Source organism: Labrus bergylta, chromosome 19 (assembly GCF_963930695.1).
Source record: "Labrus bergylta chromosome 19, fLabBer1.1, whole genome shotgun sequence".
In the NCBI taxonomy this organism is placed as follows: domain Eukaryota; kingdom Metazoa; phylum Chordata; class Actinopteri; order Labriformes; family Labridae; genus Labrus; species Labrus bergylta.
In genome coordinates this window covers 1,434,699-1,451,682 of record NC_089213.1, presented here as the reverse complement: position 1 = coordinate 1,451,682, position 16,984 = coordinate 1,434,699, and the positions used below count along the sequence as shown (strand labels likewise).

General features: G+C 43.5%; 1 protein-coding gene and 1 long non-coding RNA gene across 2 annotated transcripts; both read right to left on the bottom strand.

Annotated features, from left to right (window-relative positions):
- Nucleotides 1-557: 557 nt before the first annotated feature.
- Nucleotides 558-4,713, bottom strand: LOC136177116 (uncharacterized). Its single transcript, XR_010664764.1, has 2 exons — nt 1,748-4,713; nt 558-1,664 (listed from the first exon to the last, which is right to left on the bottom strand). It is a non-coding gene; the product is annotated as an uncharacterized lncRNA (long non-coding RNA).
- Nucleotides 4,714-8,211: 3,498 nt separating this feature from the next.
- Nucleotides 8,212-16,984, bottom strand: LOC110001922 (glyceraldehyde-3-phosphate dehydrogenase). The gene is made up of 12 exons (XM_020657489.3): nt 16,874-16,984; nt 16,524-16,571; nt 11,325-11,424; nt 10,862-10,971; nt 10,618-10,708; nt 10,405-10,520; nt 10,090-10,171; nt 9,832-9,983; nt 9,629-9,707; nt 9,378-9,461; nt 8,660-8,757; nt 8,212-8,550 (listed from the first exon to the last, which is right to left on the bottom strand). The coding sequence occupies exons 2-12, from the start codon at nt 16,544-16,546 to the stop codon at nt 8,481-8,483; spliced, it is 1,005 nt and encodes a 334-aa protein (XP_020513145.2). The 5' UTR covers nt 16,547-16,571; nt 16,874-16,984; the 3' UTR covers nt 8,212-8,480.

Sequence of the window (16,984 nt, the reverse complement as noted above, 5' to 3'; positions counted from 1 at the left end):
ACATTGAGGGCAGTTCTTGAGAGCTCTAATCAGTATAGAAACCATCTTATAAGTCGTCGTTATCAAACAAAAACCATCGTCATTACCATCATCATCATCAATAATATGGAGACCATCATCATTAAGTTAGTAGGTATTCATGAGAGAGCTGGGTCTTTAGCTTTTTCTTAAAGGTGCAGAGGGACTCTGCAGATCACATTGTTAAGAATATTTTACCAAATTGAATGAACCAGGAGCTCCTCATGTAGAAGAGCGTCCGGCAGAGAGCAGTTACAGACAACGTTTGTGTAAAGAAATACACCTGAACAATAGGTGTGTCGAATCACAACAAGCAACCGTTATGTTCTATCAAAAGAAAAAGAAAGTGTTGAAATCATGTCTGCCATGTTGATTCCTCCGAGCTCATGGAGGAGCTACATGCACACCAACATGCTGTCTGCAGTGATCAGCTGCAGGTAAATCATCTCTCTCTTTTAAAGAGGATGAGAGTCCATTGATCAGTTTAGCATGATGTCAGAAAAGAAGAGAGACTCATAAAAATAAAAAACTGTAACCTCCATCATAACTCATTATTTATTAAAACTGCATTATAATAATAATGAATAATATGTCCATGATAACAAAGTGCAATGTTGAAACAAACAGTGCAATAATCTTGAATATGTGTGTTTATATTCCAACTGACTCTTATTCCTGTAAATATTTCTTGTACCTATTATTGATATCTTACTTACATTCCTATTCTCTTTGATTAATATTTGTATTTCTATATCTCTCCTGCTATATTGTATATTTTGGAGAAACTGTAACGACTGAATTCCCCTCTGGGATTAATAAAGTATTTCTGATTCTGATTCTGATAAAAAGAGAGTTAAGAAGTATTTTGGAGCGTGTTGAAAGAGGGAGAGGCCCGAAGATACTAGTCTAAGTTTCTGTCTGTTGAGGAGGATTTAAAAACGTGGAGGGAAGTTAAATCCAGCAGGTGGCAGTAATGAAACTTTTTAGAAGAAGAAGAAGAATTGTTCAGTTTAATCTCACACCAACATCACCTGAGTTCACCTTTCTCTGCTGAGTGGGTCAAAAGTGACTCTTCGTTTTAAAGTCTGTAAGGCTTACGGACTAGACAACGTTAGGCCCCACCCCTCAACAATCTGGAGGGCGTGGCCTATTTAGCAGCTTGTCCCACCTGATTATTAATTATTTGTCTCAAATAATCCTCAAGTGTGAGGTTTATTATTTTACTTCTGCTCTTAGTCGGAGTCTCCCCGAGCCCTCGAGTTGTACATTTCAAACGTTGTAATGTTTTATATTCAGAGTTGAGAGCGTGGTCAGGGTCGGAGTCGATGCTGTTAGCGTGCAGCTTTAACATGTTCTTATGATAAGCTGAGTCTCTGGAGTGGTCGGTGTTTACTCTTTTATTTATAAAAAAAGCATTGTCTGAATTTCATTCCTACATGTCTGATGTCCAGGTGGTTGTGTTTCAGTGAGAGCAGCAGCAGCTCTGACTCAGCCCGACTGATTATTGACATTCCCGGCGATCCCCTCACATCCCGTGCCATGGCGAGGAGGTGACACAGAGATTCTCTGTGCTCTCCCTGCCCAGTGCATTCTGGGAAAGCGACCAAGAGCAGTTTTTACGACCAGGAGCCGCTGACGCTCGCTTCCTGCCAAGAATCAGAGAGATGAGGTTCAAAGTCACACGTGCAATAATGAACGCACAGCACAGACAAACCCTGTGTACCAGTACCTTCATGCTGACAGAAAAACCCGGATGTTTGTTTCTGACAATCGATCTCCAGGGACGAGCGTCCAATAAGTGAAAAACTCCAAACTGTGAGATCATCAGGAGGAAAGATGTGACGTGAAAGGAAGAACTGGGGAGTGGTGGATGAAGCAGCAGTCTGATGATAACTTCGACTTTATATCCAAGTATGTTAGTGATAAATGGGAAATGGACTTCAGCCTGTAAAGTTCTTCTGACTACTCAAATCTTTTATAACACCGCAGGTCACACCTACAACTCTACAATTCACTTAGCAGACTCTTTTATCCAAAGCGACGTACATCAGAGAGTAAGAACAACACAAGCAAGGATCTAGAAAAAAGGGAACAATGTGAGTAAGAGCAAACGATCAGCTTTGAGTCTGATTGGACACACAGGTGCTGACAGGAAGTGACCAGAGGCAAAGCACAACATTGAGGGCAGTTCTTGAGAGCTCTAATCAGTATAGAAACCATCTTATAAGTCGTCGTTATCAAACAAAAACCATCGTCATTACCATCATCATCATCAATAATATGGAGACCATCATCATTAAGTTAGTAGGTATTCATGAAAGAGCTGGGTCTTTAGCTTTTTCTTAAAGGTGCAGAGGGACTCTGAGCTGGGGATGAAACCCCCAACACAGCCGCCCCCCTAACGTTAATGCTGTATGTAGTTCAACATATTCACAGTATTAGTAGAAGAGCGGAGACGAGCGTACTGATGAACAGAAAACATTCTGAAGGAGTTTCATTAAATGCACAGAGATCACACCTAATGCGTCCGTCGTCTAGGGGGTGTGAGCCGGTCATGTTTCCTGCTGCACATCACATCAGAACATTTACTCAGGGGGCTGGCAGGAAACATTCTGCCTCACGAGTCAGTGAAAGATTCAGCTGAGTGTTTGTTCACACATGCAGCTCACTGCAGAGATTTCAGGAGTTTTGTGAAAGTGTGAAATAACATAACATACAATAAAACAAACACAACACAACACATCACAACAGGCAGGCAGGCGGGCAGAATCAGACTCAGAATCAGATTTATTGTCCAGGTATGCTTACACACACACACACACACACACACAAGGAATTTAACTTTGGTAAACTGAGCTCTCTTGTGTACAGGTACAACATTAAATATCAACAATAAACAAAATAAGAAAAGACTAATATTTACATGACTAAATATGAAACAGTGCAAAAGATGCTGAAGTAACATGAGAAGTAAAATGCAGTTATGTGACAGATGGCTCAATTAAGATGTCAATTACTTACTTACTTACTTACAGGCAGGCAGACAGGAAGTACACCACAAGTAGAGCACAACAATACAGTGAAAATACCTGCTCTTTATACCTCAGCCCCTGGAGGGCCCACAGGAGAGAGAGAGAGAGAGAGAGAGAGAGAGAGAGAGAGAGAGAGAGAGAGAGAGAGAGAGAGAGAGAGAGAGAGAGAGAGAGAGAGAACACACAAATACACTTGGGTCTGCAAAGGTCATGCAGCAGTTGCAGGATTTAAAAGTGATCAAATTTTTCCAGAATATTTCAGAATCAGAATCAGATTTATTGGCCAGGTGCTTAAACACTCAATGAATTTAACTTTGGTAAACTGTGCTCTCTTTGTACAAATGTATAATATCAAATATCAACAATAAACACAAAAATAAACAAATAAGCAAAGACTAATATGTACAAGGCTGAATAGGATAAGATTTCTTTGATGATGTTTGAAACATCGGCTCACCCGTGACTTCATGCTGTATTTTGTTTAGGATCCAGGTGAAGATAGGATGGGTTCTGTTCATGATAGAAAACAGCTCATGTGGAGTTTAAATTCTTGTTGCAGCACTGTGGACGAGACGTGACGGGTCTGACGGGTATTTCTCAATCAGCTTGACAGAAGGATGACATGATGCCACCAGATGAAGTTGGACATCCTCGTCTTTGGGCATGCACACTCAAACATACATATAGAGATCTTAATCAACACCCGTCTGTCATTTCCACACGTCTGTCATTTCCACACGTCTGTCATTTCCACACGTCTGTCATTTCCACCCGTCTGTCATTTCCACACGTCTGTCATTTCCACCCGTCTGTCATTTCCACACGTCTGTCATTTCCACCCGTCTGTCATTTCCACACGTCTTCCACGACCACAGCTGTTTGAGATTTCAGCTGAACTCAGAAAACACCAGACTCATTTCATCTTTGAACCCTGTTCTTTAAGATCAATGATTAACCAAAAGCCTGCCAATAACTTTGAGGAGGACGTTGAACAGTTTTCATTTGAAATGGATGAAACATGATCAGTAAAGAGCCTCGACTGTTGGTTTGTATTCACCTTCACTGAAGTGTCAACAGAGACTGTTTTGATTTGTTTGTCGACTCACAAATAAGAGATAGAAAAATATTTGAGGTATCCATTGACACATGATGAGTCAAATACAGATTCTTCACTCATCATTGGATCAGACCGATACTATGGTTAGAACTTTCACTCTTTATAAATGTTTTTGGTCTTTTAATAAATAGATTTATGTTATTAATAAAAGCCTCTTGATGTATGATCAATAACTAAACCTCCAGCTCCAATCCTAACTGCTGGTTCAGGTACACATCTTCACTTTACTGGGTGATGTTGGAAATGTTTTGAACTTGCTGTTGGGACTGAAAGAGTTCCTGATGGTTCAATAAGGATAAAAAAGGAGGGAAGGTCTCTGATTGGCCCTCGCCGCAGTCAGTACGATGACAAAGGAGAAGCTCCAAGAATGACAGTTTTCATTTTCACAGAATGCTTCTGAAAACATGTTGAAATGAAGAATCAGTGCAGGGTGTGTGTGTGTGTGTGTGTGTGTGTGTGAGAACGTTTAAAAAAAGAGCGGTGCATGTGATTATGGGACGGGGGCCGGACGGGGGCCGGACAGGGCGGCGTGCAGACAGACGCAGAGAAAAGACGTTTACCTTGAACTCCACTCGTCCCGTCTCTGGGGCGGGGTCAGGTATTGTAGCCGGGCCTGACAGGGTCAGGAGGGGACGAGGGGACCGGGGGGGGGGGGCTGCCCCTGGGGTCGTGGGGCGCTACCCCCGTGGGGGGCCAGAGAAAGTGGGGGAGGGGGGTAAGTATTGGCAGATTTTTATGGGGTGCAGATGCTCAATATGCAGATGTCTAATCGAATTGTGCGACGCTGAATTGGTTCCCCCTCCTGATTTGCATCAGGACAATCCCCTGCAGAGGCTCAGGGGTCAGCCGAGTCCCCCGGACAAAATGAGCAGCCGGCTGCAGACGCCCCTGAGGACGTGTGAACTTGAAGTAGACTTTCTTCAATGACAGGGATATTGATTGATTCAAATGTCTGTCTGTCTGTCTGGAAGTGCATCTGACATCTGCCATTCCAGTGAAGACGTTATTCCTCTAAGTATGAAACTGAACAAAACATTTATTAGTGTTTTTGTTTCTTTGTCTCTTTCTCACTTCACAGCTTCTAGAGGAGAGGACGGTGTGTAATAAACCTCCTCAGGACCTTAATGTGCTGAACGACATCAAATTACATTTTTAAACATCCAAAGAAAATGCTCAAAAACTCAAAAAGAATGTTTCTATATTTCGATCCTTTTTCCATCTCTGTGATCCATTTTCAGATTGAACACACACACTGTTGACCTTGAACACACACTGTGTCGTTTGTTGTGATAGTTTGTCGGCTCTAGTTGTTGCTCTTGTTCATATTAAACACAACATTTATGATTCTGTACAAACAAACTGCACTTTATTTCCTTCTCAATAAACAAAGTTGTTAAAAATCACTAAAAGATTCTTGATTCTCACACATGTTTTTAAAGTTGAACTCAGGACGAGGTCAAGACTAGAACGTCATGTTTTTTAAACTCCTTCCTTTACTGTGAAACTTGAATCAGTTCCTTTAAAGTCGACTCAGGATCAGAGAGTCTCCACATGCGTCAGGACGTTCAAGAAGACGGATGTTTTTAAGATCGGCTCATTTTAAAAGACTTAAAAAAGAACCCTGAAAATAGAAATGAAGCTTCATCATGACTCATAAAATCTAAAAAAAAAAAAGGTGGGCACTGCTGGCACATTGTTAATCCTCTAAGCAGTCGGCCCGGGTTTGAATCCGACCTGTGGCTCTTGTCCTGCATGTTATTCCCTACTCTCTCTCTTTCCCTGATTTCCGACTCTATCCTCTGTCCTGTCTCTCCAATAAAGGCTCAAAATGGCCAAAAATAAATCTTTAAAAAAAATCTAAAGAAACGTTTAAACAGACGGATGGCCTAGTGGTTAAGTTGCACAAACAAAGTACAGAGGTCCGTGTCGCAGCAGCTGTGTTTGAGCCCAGCCTCGGCCCTTTGCTGCACGTCATCCCCCTCTCTCTCTCTCTCCAAACTGTCTGTTCCTGTCTGTCTTGAATAAAAGAACTTCACATGACGCTGCACTTGATATTTATAATTTGACTTTTCATTTTCTGAAATTAAGAACTGAAAGTTTGCACGACGACAAACGTTAACTCAGCCAGACAACCCAAGTTTGTATCGTTTAAAATAAATGCATTTACTGACGCAGAACATCGAGTAGTCTGTGTTCAGTGTTTAGGCTCCGCCCTCTTCACACCTCACAGTTTTAATTTACACGCAGACCTTTGAGGAGTGATGGGGTGATATATTTAACCCCTCAGTGGGAGCCTTCAGGTGGATGATGGGGTGGAGGCGGGGCTTAGGGAGAGTTCTGCTGCAGGTCAGAGCCGGTGATGAAGGAGCAGAGAGAGAGAGAGAGGGAGTGGAGATCCTGCAGCTTCAATATGCTGCTAACGTCAGGAGGTGTCGTCAGGTGATTGGTGTCTGCCTGAACTAGCTCGCAGGCGTCGCCTTATTTGTGAGCCCACACTGGAATACGTTTAGCAGAATATGAAATGTAAACCGGTCTCAAGTAAGCCCGGCTTCTTCGCTCTAAATGTAGCTTTAATTTATCAAATAAACATCAGACTGTGTTTTAAAAGATGTATTTGGAAAACGTTAACTGAGAAAAGAAGTTCTTTAACATGTTGCCCCCTGCTGGCTCTTCAAGGAAATGCAGGTTGATCCCACTTCTGTATTAGCTTCACTTTAAAACCCAGAGGTTACGTCCAGTTCTTATATACAGTCAATAATAAAATGCAGGTGAAGCTTCAATGCACATATTTAATATTAAAGGAAAAATAAGCAACATTATATATCAACAGTCTAAAAAGAAACTGGTTCGAGCTTTTGTCTTGCGAGCAGTTTCAGACCTCTCCAGGTTCTCTCTCTGTTTGATGGTCTTAGATGCAATTTGTGATCGAGATCTCTGCCAAAAATTATCACCAGAAAAAAGTCTCCTTCATCGCCCTTGAAGTATTTCTGATGAATCGTTTACCTGCACCCTTTTTTTCTGATTCAGTGTGAACACCTGGACACCTCACAGACGATCAGGATGGAGAGGGTCAAAATGTGAGGTCCAACAAATCCCTCTCCTTATATGTTTTGTTGTGAAAAGTCCAGAGGGACATCTGACCTTAAATCAAGGCGAAACAACAAATCTGATAATCTGTTAAAATAAATATCAGTTCTGTCTGGTGACCCCTGACTCTTCTGACAAATCTCAAGGTTATGTCGCCCTCTAGAGGAGATTTAGTGTAAAGACAGTCTGACCCTCAGGAGATCTTAACTGACATTAGGTGATATCAGTCAGTGTTTACAGTTTTCATTGTTTACTCTCTCTGCCTTCAGATTCTCTACAAGATTTTCATTTTGGATTCTGAACAAAAACTCAACACAACCAGCCTGTGCATGACTTATATTAAAGATAATTATTTGACCCAATACACTCACATCTGAATCTTGAGAAAAGCAATCATCCAGATGTTCCTCCCCCTCTTTCATCTTCCTTAAACAAAGAATGCTTAAAATGTTTATGTTGTAAAATTTTCATTCACTGAGTTTGAACGATTATGAAAATTCAAGACTAGGGTTAGGGTTTTTTTTTTCGGTTACAAATGTTTTCTGACATGTTGAGTAACTGACTCTTCCTTCTGTTTACTATCTTTTTTATCTTCCATTTATAAAGATTGGGGTTTTGATGGGGGAGGGCAGGAACTAGTTTGATGGTTGATGGAGGCGGGAAGAGTCTTACTTTTTTATTTTAATTTTTTGTTCGTTTTTGTTTTTCTTTGTTTTACTGTGTTTTGTTTTGTCCTGGCTTTATGAGAGGTGAAGTGTACCGCTTGTGTTTTTGTTTGTCTATTGGGTGTTACTATAATAAAAATTATACAAAATTTAAAAAAGTTGATGCCCATTTTCATATGTCAAGGTCTAAACCAGGAACTAAAGTCGACACTAAAGTCAAATAAAACCATCCTACCGTTTAGAGCGACAAGTGAACTCTGATCTGTGTCAAAATAAAAATCAAAGTCTCGGGTCTTTCCACAAACTGAGGGCTTTATTATCATGTTAAGTGCAAAGGAGCCACTGTGCATGTTCAGTGCAACAAAACCGTTCAGTACATCACCAATCAGCTCTACAAACGGCGCCCGCTGGTCCTCGCCATCCGACACAACCGACCAGACTGTGCAGTATAAAAAGGTTTCATCATCAGCGAGACGTTTGTCGTAGAAGAGTGTGCTCCCGGGGGTCACAGGTGAAGGAGGAGGGAATCATGGGAAGGAAAGGAGGCGTGGTCAGAGGACTTTACTCCTTGGTGAACATGTGCTGAACCAGGTCGCACACACGGTTACTGTACCCGAACTCATTGTCATACCTGCAGACAAACACAGAATCATGTTATATCTTTATATCCAGTGATGACTGTCATGTCTGAAGTGATGGTTAAGTCAGCTAACAGCAGGGGGCGCTGTTTCAGCCCTCACCATGAAACCAGCTTGACGAAGTGTTCGTTGAGAGCGATGCCGGCACCGGCGTCGAAGATGGAGGAGTGAGGGTCGCCGTTGAAGTCGGTGGACACGACCTGAGCAGAGACAAATGTTTAAACTTAAGATACGACCTTAAAGACTTAAAGACGGTCACTGAGGAACTGGTTTGTGAACTTTGAAGCCTCGAGTTCAGCATCTCAGCAGTCGCCATTTTTTGTTTTCTTTTTAGGAGCTTGAAGTGACCTTAGCTGGACCGGGGTCATTTACACTGATGTTCTAATGGAATTAACAATGTGTAGTTCACTTTCCAGATTTAAATTATTGTCTAAAAAAATGGTGTTTAACAAATATAAAAAGTCGGTTTGATTATTTTTTGTTTCATTTGTTTTGTTTTGAAAGAAATTCTTGGAACAAATTTTGTTCTGATATGTTTTTTTTTTGTCGTAAATAATAAAGATTTGTAACAAGGGGAGGTGTAATAAGATAAAGCTTCAGCCTAAACCTTTTCTGTCAAAATGTAATAAATGATTACTACTAATATTACTACTGTGAAAATACTCTGAAGACTTCAAATCCAGATGCAGTGACACCTTTAGCTGCCACATTGTTAAAGATTTGCTGCCACCTAGTGGCTCATGTACGGCTCAGTCATGACTACATGCTTCCTGCAGAGGTCGAGTGTCCTGTAGGAAGAAGAAGAAGAACTAATGTTCACCTGGTCCTCTGTGTATGCCAGAACTCCCTTCATTGATCCCTCAGCAGCGGCCTTGATCACCTTCTTGATATCTTCATACTTGGCCTGAAGCAGAGGAACATTTAAATATTATTTATAGATTAAAATCTGAGTTGAAACTTTAAAAATTTTTTACTTCATGAGCTTGAGCTTCTCATCATGTGAAACCAAACAGTCGATGATGTAACTCTCATGTGACTGACAGTGGCGCCTGTGAGGACGTAGAGACTTACAGGCTTCTCCAGACGGACGGTCAGGTCGACCACAGAGACGTTGGGAGTGGGGACACGGAAAGCCATACCGGTGATTTTCCTGTAAGAACAAGAACCGGGTTTAAAAAAGTCAAACAGCGTCCTCCTTCTTACACCTCATAGTTTTTCAGACACGTCTAGATTGTTTTCAACACATTTTAAATTAAGATTAACGTTCATCGTACCCGTTCAGCTCGGGGACGACCTTGCCCACGGCCTTGGCGGCTCCGGTGGAGGCGGGGATGATGTTCTGGGAGGCGCCACGTCCGTCTCTCCACAGCTTACCAGAAGGACCATCAACGGTCTTCTGTGTGGCGGTGATGGCGTGGACTGTGCTCTGAAGGAGAGAGGAGCAGAATGTAACAAAGAGTTACGTTCTAACATCAGAGTGTAACGTTTGATTGACAGCTGTATCAGGAAGTAAAAACATCTGGGTTCCTCACCATGAGACCCTCAACGATTCCAAAGTTATCGTTGATGACCTTGGCGATGGGGGCCAGACAGTTGGTTGTGCAGGAAGCGTTGCTATGGAGACGAGACAGGAGAGACTGGTTAGAGACCTAGCAGGTGATGTCAGTTTGACGTCTCGTCTTGGCACAGATGTTGACATGCTGCTGTCGAGATTGTAAAAGAGTCGCCGTGCTGTGTCTCTCTAACGGGAGGAGACGCCAACGCCATCAGCTAACCCCGAGGTTAAAGCCACACGATGTTTCAAAACCAACGTTTAAATTAGATGTTTGTAACCAGCAGAGACTCACCTGACAACCTTCATGGCGTTGTCGTACTTCTCGTGGTTGACGCCCATGACGAACATGGGAGCGTCGGCGCTGGGAGCAGAGATCACCACCCTCTTGGCTCCGCCCTTCAGGTGAGCCTACGGAAACACGAGAGGTCAAACGTGTGGAACTAGAAAAAGTTCATTAAATAAATAATTCATGTCTCTAAAACCAGGACGAGTTTAGAAAACGTACAGAGGCTTTCTCGATGGTGGTGAACACACCGGTGGACTCCACCACGTAGTCCACGCCAGCATCGCTCCATTTGATGTTGGCGGGATCTCTCCTGAAAACAAACAGGAAGTAGAATGTTTTAACTGTTTGAGGTTTCATGTCCATCTACTCAAACAGGATTATGTAATAAACGATCTGCAGCAGCTGCCTGAGGGATGAACACTTTCAAAGGGGTTCAAATCTTGAAGTTTTAGGGAGCACGTACTCGTGGAACACCATGATGTGCATGTTTCCGATGACCAGCTTGCCGCCCTCGGCCTTCACCTCTCCGTGCTTGAACACGCCGTGAGTGGAGTCATATTTGAACATGTAGACCTGCAGCAGAGCAGTTAGGGTGTGTTAGAAAAACAAGAATTAAAATGTGCAGCTTAGAGGAAAATATAAGTTTAAACAACATGTGAAACACTCGGAGGAAAGAGGCTTTTATTGTGAAAAACCTGCAGCAGGAAGCGTCACATCTCTGCAGGCAGGTTTCTAAACCTTTTTGTTTTTTAAAATAAATTCTCTGTATACATGACGTTGACATTAACTGAATGCCTCCTTTAAAACTTCTGCATCTTGATTTGTTTTCTTTTCCCTCAGGATGAGTTTTACTAAACCTTTCCCTTATCTTACAGATTCTGTTTAATTCACTCCAAGGCTCAAAGGACTACAGGCAGGCCTCTCACCATGTAGTCCAGATCGATGAAGGGGTCGTTGATGGCCACGACTTCCACCTTGCCTCCTGTGGCGGCGGCGCGGGTCACCAGACGACCGATACGTCCGAATCTGAAACAAAGGAGCACGAGGTCAGCGCGCAGAAGCAACAGGGCGGAAACAGATGCGACAAGATTACAAATTCAAAAATGAAATATGAGATTGAGTTTCAGGGACTAGAGCTCGTCAAATAAAAAAAAGCTTGCATTCATCCAGCTCACACCACCTTCCTCCTCTCTGACCAGCAGGGGGCACTACACTATAGCCTCAAACTAAAACAGGAGCCACAGCAGAGGACAGCAGGGCCGTACAAGGCCTGCCAACCTCGACTCCAGATAACTAAAGTTGGCAGCGTCGGCTCAAAGCCTGTTGATGCCTAATAAGGCTGCTGCTACAGCGAGGGGCGAGAAAGAGGAGAGAAAGTGGAGAGGGGGACTAACAGAGGGCAGAGATGTTCAATCAGGAACAGACGAGAGGAAGGAGAGAGGGAGAGGAGAGGGAGGAGAGAGGAGGAGAGAGGAAGGAGAGAGGAAGGAAAGAGGAAGGAGAGGGGAAGAAGGGAGGAGGAGAGAGGAAGGAGAGAGGAAGGAGAGAGAGAGGAAGAAGAGAGGAAGGAGAGAGGAGAGGAAGAAGAGAGGAAGGAGAGACAAAGAAGGGAGGAGGAGAGAGGAAGGAGAGAGGAAGGTGAGAGAGGGGAAGAAGAGAGAAAGGAGAGAGGAAGAAGAGAGGAAGGAGAGAGGAAGGAGAGGGGAAGAAGGGAGGAGGAGAGAGGAAGGAGAGAGGAAGGAGAGAGGAAGGAAAGAGGAAGGAGAGGGGAAGAAGGGAGGAGGAGAGAGGAAGGAGAGAGAGAGGAAGAAGAGAGAAAGGAGAGAGGAGAGGAAGAAGAGAGGAAGGAGAGACGAAGAAGGGAGGAGGAGAGAGGAAGGAGAGAGGAAGGTGAGAGAAAGGAGAGAGGAGAGGAAGAAGAGAGGAAGAAGAGAGAAAGGAGAGAGGAAGGAGAGAGGAAGAAGAGAGGAAGGAGAGAGGAAGAAGAGCTGCTCTAACATCGACCTGTAAAAAGGTCATCAACAAACATCAACTGGAGGAAAATTAAAAAAGTTCTAACGTGGCTGTTTGATGCCTTCAGTAAAATGTGAGCGCCTGGGAACACTTGATTTGTTGAGTGAAGGTCGGAGATGTGAAAGGTTTAAGTTAAACTAAAGAGGAGGCGCTGCTCGTGTCCTCGTGTCCGTAATTCTTCTCCACAGCTTCATAAAACAGTCAAAATTAAACGACCTCATCAACGACCTCGTAACCCAGCGGCCATCATCGCCTCGGCCAAAATCTGCAGCCCAGAGTTATTCAGAAGGTTTAAAGAATGAATCTCAATGAAGGAATCAGTTTCCTCATATTAAGGAAAGTTTGTCTGAAATCCATGTTTGCACACACACACACACACACACACACGTAAGAATAACTCTTATCTGATATGTTCTGTTGAATCTTTCCCAAGAGCTCAGACGAGGCGGCTGCAGGCACGATGTCTCTCTTTGTTAAGTCAACACCTCCAAACTGTTCAAACAACTCTTTAAGAAGCTCATTTATCACGTGCATCAGAAGTCATACAGTCACCTGAAGAAAAGCACACATGACCTTTCTGTGTCTGGGGTCAACAGTTGACTGAAGCCATGCTCAAGGGCACTTAAAGAGCACGGTTGATGCTAACTATTGGAAAAATTCACAGACTGGAGACCGACTGATACAGAACTGTTGGGATCCAAACCGATCTGTAAGGAAAATATTCACAGACGTTGTGAACGATCTTCTTGTTCTTAGAGGTTTGAATGAAAAGTGACTTTCTGTTTTATGGATTTTGCACCAGTACGACGATAAAAAGTTACTGAGGCAGCTTTCTCACATAAATACATCAATCCATGAATAGTGAGCGATGAAGTTCATTGCTGACCAGCGGCGCTGCTTGTCAACAGGCAGGGCAGGCAACTTCTTTGGGACCCATGACCAGTAGGGGGCCCCAAAGCAGCGGCCGAAAATGTGCAAATTTTAAAGATTATTTTTTGGGGCTTTTTGTGCCTTTAATGGAGAGATAGGAGAGTGCATAGAGTTGGAAATCAGGGAGAGAGAGAGTAGGGAATGACATGCGGGAAATGAGTCACAGGCTGGATTCGAACCTGGGCTGCACACTTGGAAGACTAAGGCTTCAATACATGGGGCGCACGCTCTAAGCACTGCGCCACCAGCGCCCCAAAATGTGCAAAAAATGTCCCTAAGGGGGCCCCAGCTGACAACACTCATTCTGGTTGCTCTGCTGAACATTGGTTGGAGAGGCCCCCCCAAATGATTTTCACCTCGGGCCCCAACAGGCTCTAGAATCGCCGCTGATGGTGACCAGCTCTAGTGCACGCTTCAGACCGTGCTGAGAGGATTTAGAGCTGTGGAGTTAGAGCGCTCTCTGCTGGACAAAGTGTGCGATGACATCATTTATTAAATCACTCTAAGCTCTGTTTTCTGCATCACATGATCTGTAAAAAAATGTTTTTGAGATATATGCTCCAGCAACACCTGAAGTATGAAGATAAAATTTGCGTTTCGGCTTGTGGTGTTCCTCAGGGTCTGACCCCTGGATCTTCATACTTCAGGTGTTGTTGGAGCATGTTGACCTCTTCTTGCAGCTTGTTAGTTTGTGAAGTTGTGCCAGAGAATCCTGCTCTGCTTCTTCAGAGATAAGCACTTAAATCACAGGCTGAGAATCAGAAAGGTTCAGCGCTGACTGAGTTACATAACCTCACATCAGAGTCTCATTACATACTCACTGTGGGACCGTTTGAAACGTAACACCGCTGTTATGGAAACAATCGCACTCTGCCAACATTAGAGCCTGGTCGGTCTACAGAAAGGTCAAAATGCACCAGGAAGTCACAGCAGCAGCCATGAAGGTCGTCAAGATGCTGAAGGTCATTTACTACGGCTGTTTGGAAAGTTTAATGCTAACAGTGTAGCATTAGCTTTTTCATATGACAGTGTTTTTAATCCTAAACGTTAGCAACAAGTGTTTTGGAGCTTTGAGGATGAACAGCGTGCTGCAGCGTGAGCACCGCTGTGAATCAGTCACAGGCACACGAGGGGAACAGAGCGAGCGTGGAAGATAACCACGTCAGTCTGATAACCAGAACAACATTTCGACCTCGAGTGTGATCTTACTTTATACAAACGTTCCCATCATAAAGAAGAAAACAAGAATATACATTTTTGCTCCATTAATGAATCAAGTTTAACATCTTTGTTGAATCTAACCTGTTGCCGAGCAACCCAAACAGTCTCCTGCGCTCTTGCTATACTCTCTTTGTTTCCATGGTTACCACAGACCTGTGGCCTGTTGCCGCAGCTCTTAAGTTCTGGCGTCCGCACTAAACCCGAGTTAGTTTGTAACTTCAGTTGTGTTTTTTTGTTTGGTTACCGTTAGCAACAGAGATTCCTGTCACGCCTTTGAGTGCGATACGAACGAGAGAATCGATGGCAGGAAATAAACGATGACCTCCAGCTGAGAGGGAATATTGGTTAGAGTTCAGGTGGTTAGTTAGCTGAGTGGATTTAACTGGCACAGTGGGAGCACATCAATAGTGAGCTCTCTGTTCCTCCACGAGGAAGAGGAAACTGCTCCTCACCACAGACAAACCAGAAGGACACTCTGTGTTCTGTGTTGGTATGAAGACAGGATTAAAGAGCTAAATCTCCCTGCAGCTGTTTCACAGAGGAGGAAGAGGAAGAAGAGGAGGAGGAAGAGGAAGAGGAGGAGGAAGAGGTAGGAGGAGGAGGAAGAGGAGGAGAGGTAGGAGGAGGAGGAAGAAAAGCTTCCTCGTCTATCTCCAAGTCACGAGAGCGCACGCTGTCCATAAAAAAGGCGTCCGGATGATCTCTGAACTTCAGCAGAAAGGTTAGAGGGTTAAAAATAGTCGAGGGGGAGAATAAAAGGAATGTGACAGCTGAGAGGAGCAGAGATACAGACGGAGGGGGGAGGGGGGTCTGAAGGGTGTGGAAGAAGAGGGGTCGCCAACCGTGACACCACAACACCACCGGACTATAAATAACCAGAGAATAATAGACGAGTCCTGTCCACAGTCCTGTCCACAGTCCTGTCCACAGTCCTGTCCACAGTCCTGTCCACAGTCCTGTCCACAGTCCTGTCCACAGTCCTGTCCACAGTCCTCTCTCTAAGACAGAGCTTTGAAAAAAGGTGCATTTGTTTATTTGAATTTATTTATTTGAATGTTTTTATCTGATGTGTTTCATTCCTACACCAGAGCTGCTCCCACCCACATTATTTATTAATTCAGACAGTTTGAAAGTCTCTTCAGGTTTAAACAAACGTCTGACATCTTGTTCACTCGTTGTTTTAAAGATTTACAAGTTCTACTTCTTCATGACACATGTGAGGCTGCTGCATGATACTCAGAGAGCAACATGTGCAGAACTGAAATGCTGCAACAATGCAAATAAAACAATAAAACAACTTTCACATGAGAGCTGGATATTTTAAATATCAAAGAGACTAAACAGGAAGTCTCCTCCGTCCTCGTGGAGTGTTTTCTGAAGGAGACACTTTTCTGCTTTTAAGTTTTTTAAACTCTTCTAGCCACACTGAAACTTTCCCCTCCATCATCATCTCCTCCTCACTGAAGCACATTCCTCCACTTTCCTTTCTTAAGCTCTTTGTCTTGAAGTGGAATAATTAAAATCCACTCTGTGGTGTTCATTGGAGGGTCCATCTCGATTCTTGTAATATTATTACCGATTAAGGAAAAGAGAGATTTCCCCCGCTGCTCTTATGTAAGTCTCTCTGTGGAGGGGAGCAGCGTTCATAAAGGTCTGGAGGTCGTGCACCTGCTGCACTTTGTTGGACACCTGGACTGCACACTGAACAGCTGCTGCATGCCGACGTGTGACATGAGGAACTTTACAAACTCTGTTGTTCCATGTTTGGTGCTACGTCTTGGGTTCATCTGTATTTTATAATAAATGTTTGAAGCATCAGACTGATTGAATGAGAACAGTATGAGTGAATCTTCTGCAGTTCATGGACTCTAATGACAGATCGAGTCCGACACCCTGGGGACCAAACAGCCACCAGCTGACACATGAGAAAAGATGAATGAATGAAAAGAGCAGCAACTCACCCATTGACTCCGATCTTCACCATGTTGTCTGATATGTTCTCGTCCTCACTGGAAGAGAAAAGATGGAAGACATGTTTCAAACATATTCTCCAAAGATTTTCACTGTTTACATGCTGCAAGAAACACAGAGCTCAAACATCCATTAAATACAAAACTAGACGACTTTAACCTTCATTTAAAAACTCTCTGTGAGCTGCAGGAACAGAGTTTAAAATCAAACTTAAAAAAGCTGCCTGCACTAAAAGTTTCTATCTGTGTAAGAATCCACTCTGCTCTCTCTAAAATCTTCCTCTGCACCGTTTGGACGGATTCTTTCCTCAAACTAAATGTGAGTTAAAGTTGAAACCTACCGTCAGTGAAAGCACCTCAGTCAGCTGGTCCTCTGTGGGAGAAGTGAGAGCGGGGCAGAGTGGAGGTGTCACTGCAGTTTTATACCCCCCCAAACTCTGTCAGGCCACGCC

Coding starts and splice junctions, on each gene's coding strand:
- LOC110001922 (XM_020657489.3), bottom strand. CDS start 16,546: ATGGTGAAGATCGGAGTCAATGG. Junction 9,462..9,628: donor CCGTCCGTCTGGAGAAGCCT/GTAAGTCTCTAC, acceptor CCTCTGCTTCAG/GCCAAGTATGAAGATATCAA. Junction 8,758..9,377: donor TGGCATACACAGAGGACCAG/GTGAACATTAGT, acceptor GTCTCTGCTCAG/GTCGTGTCCACCGACTTCAA.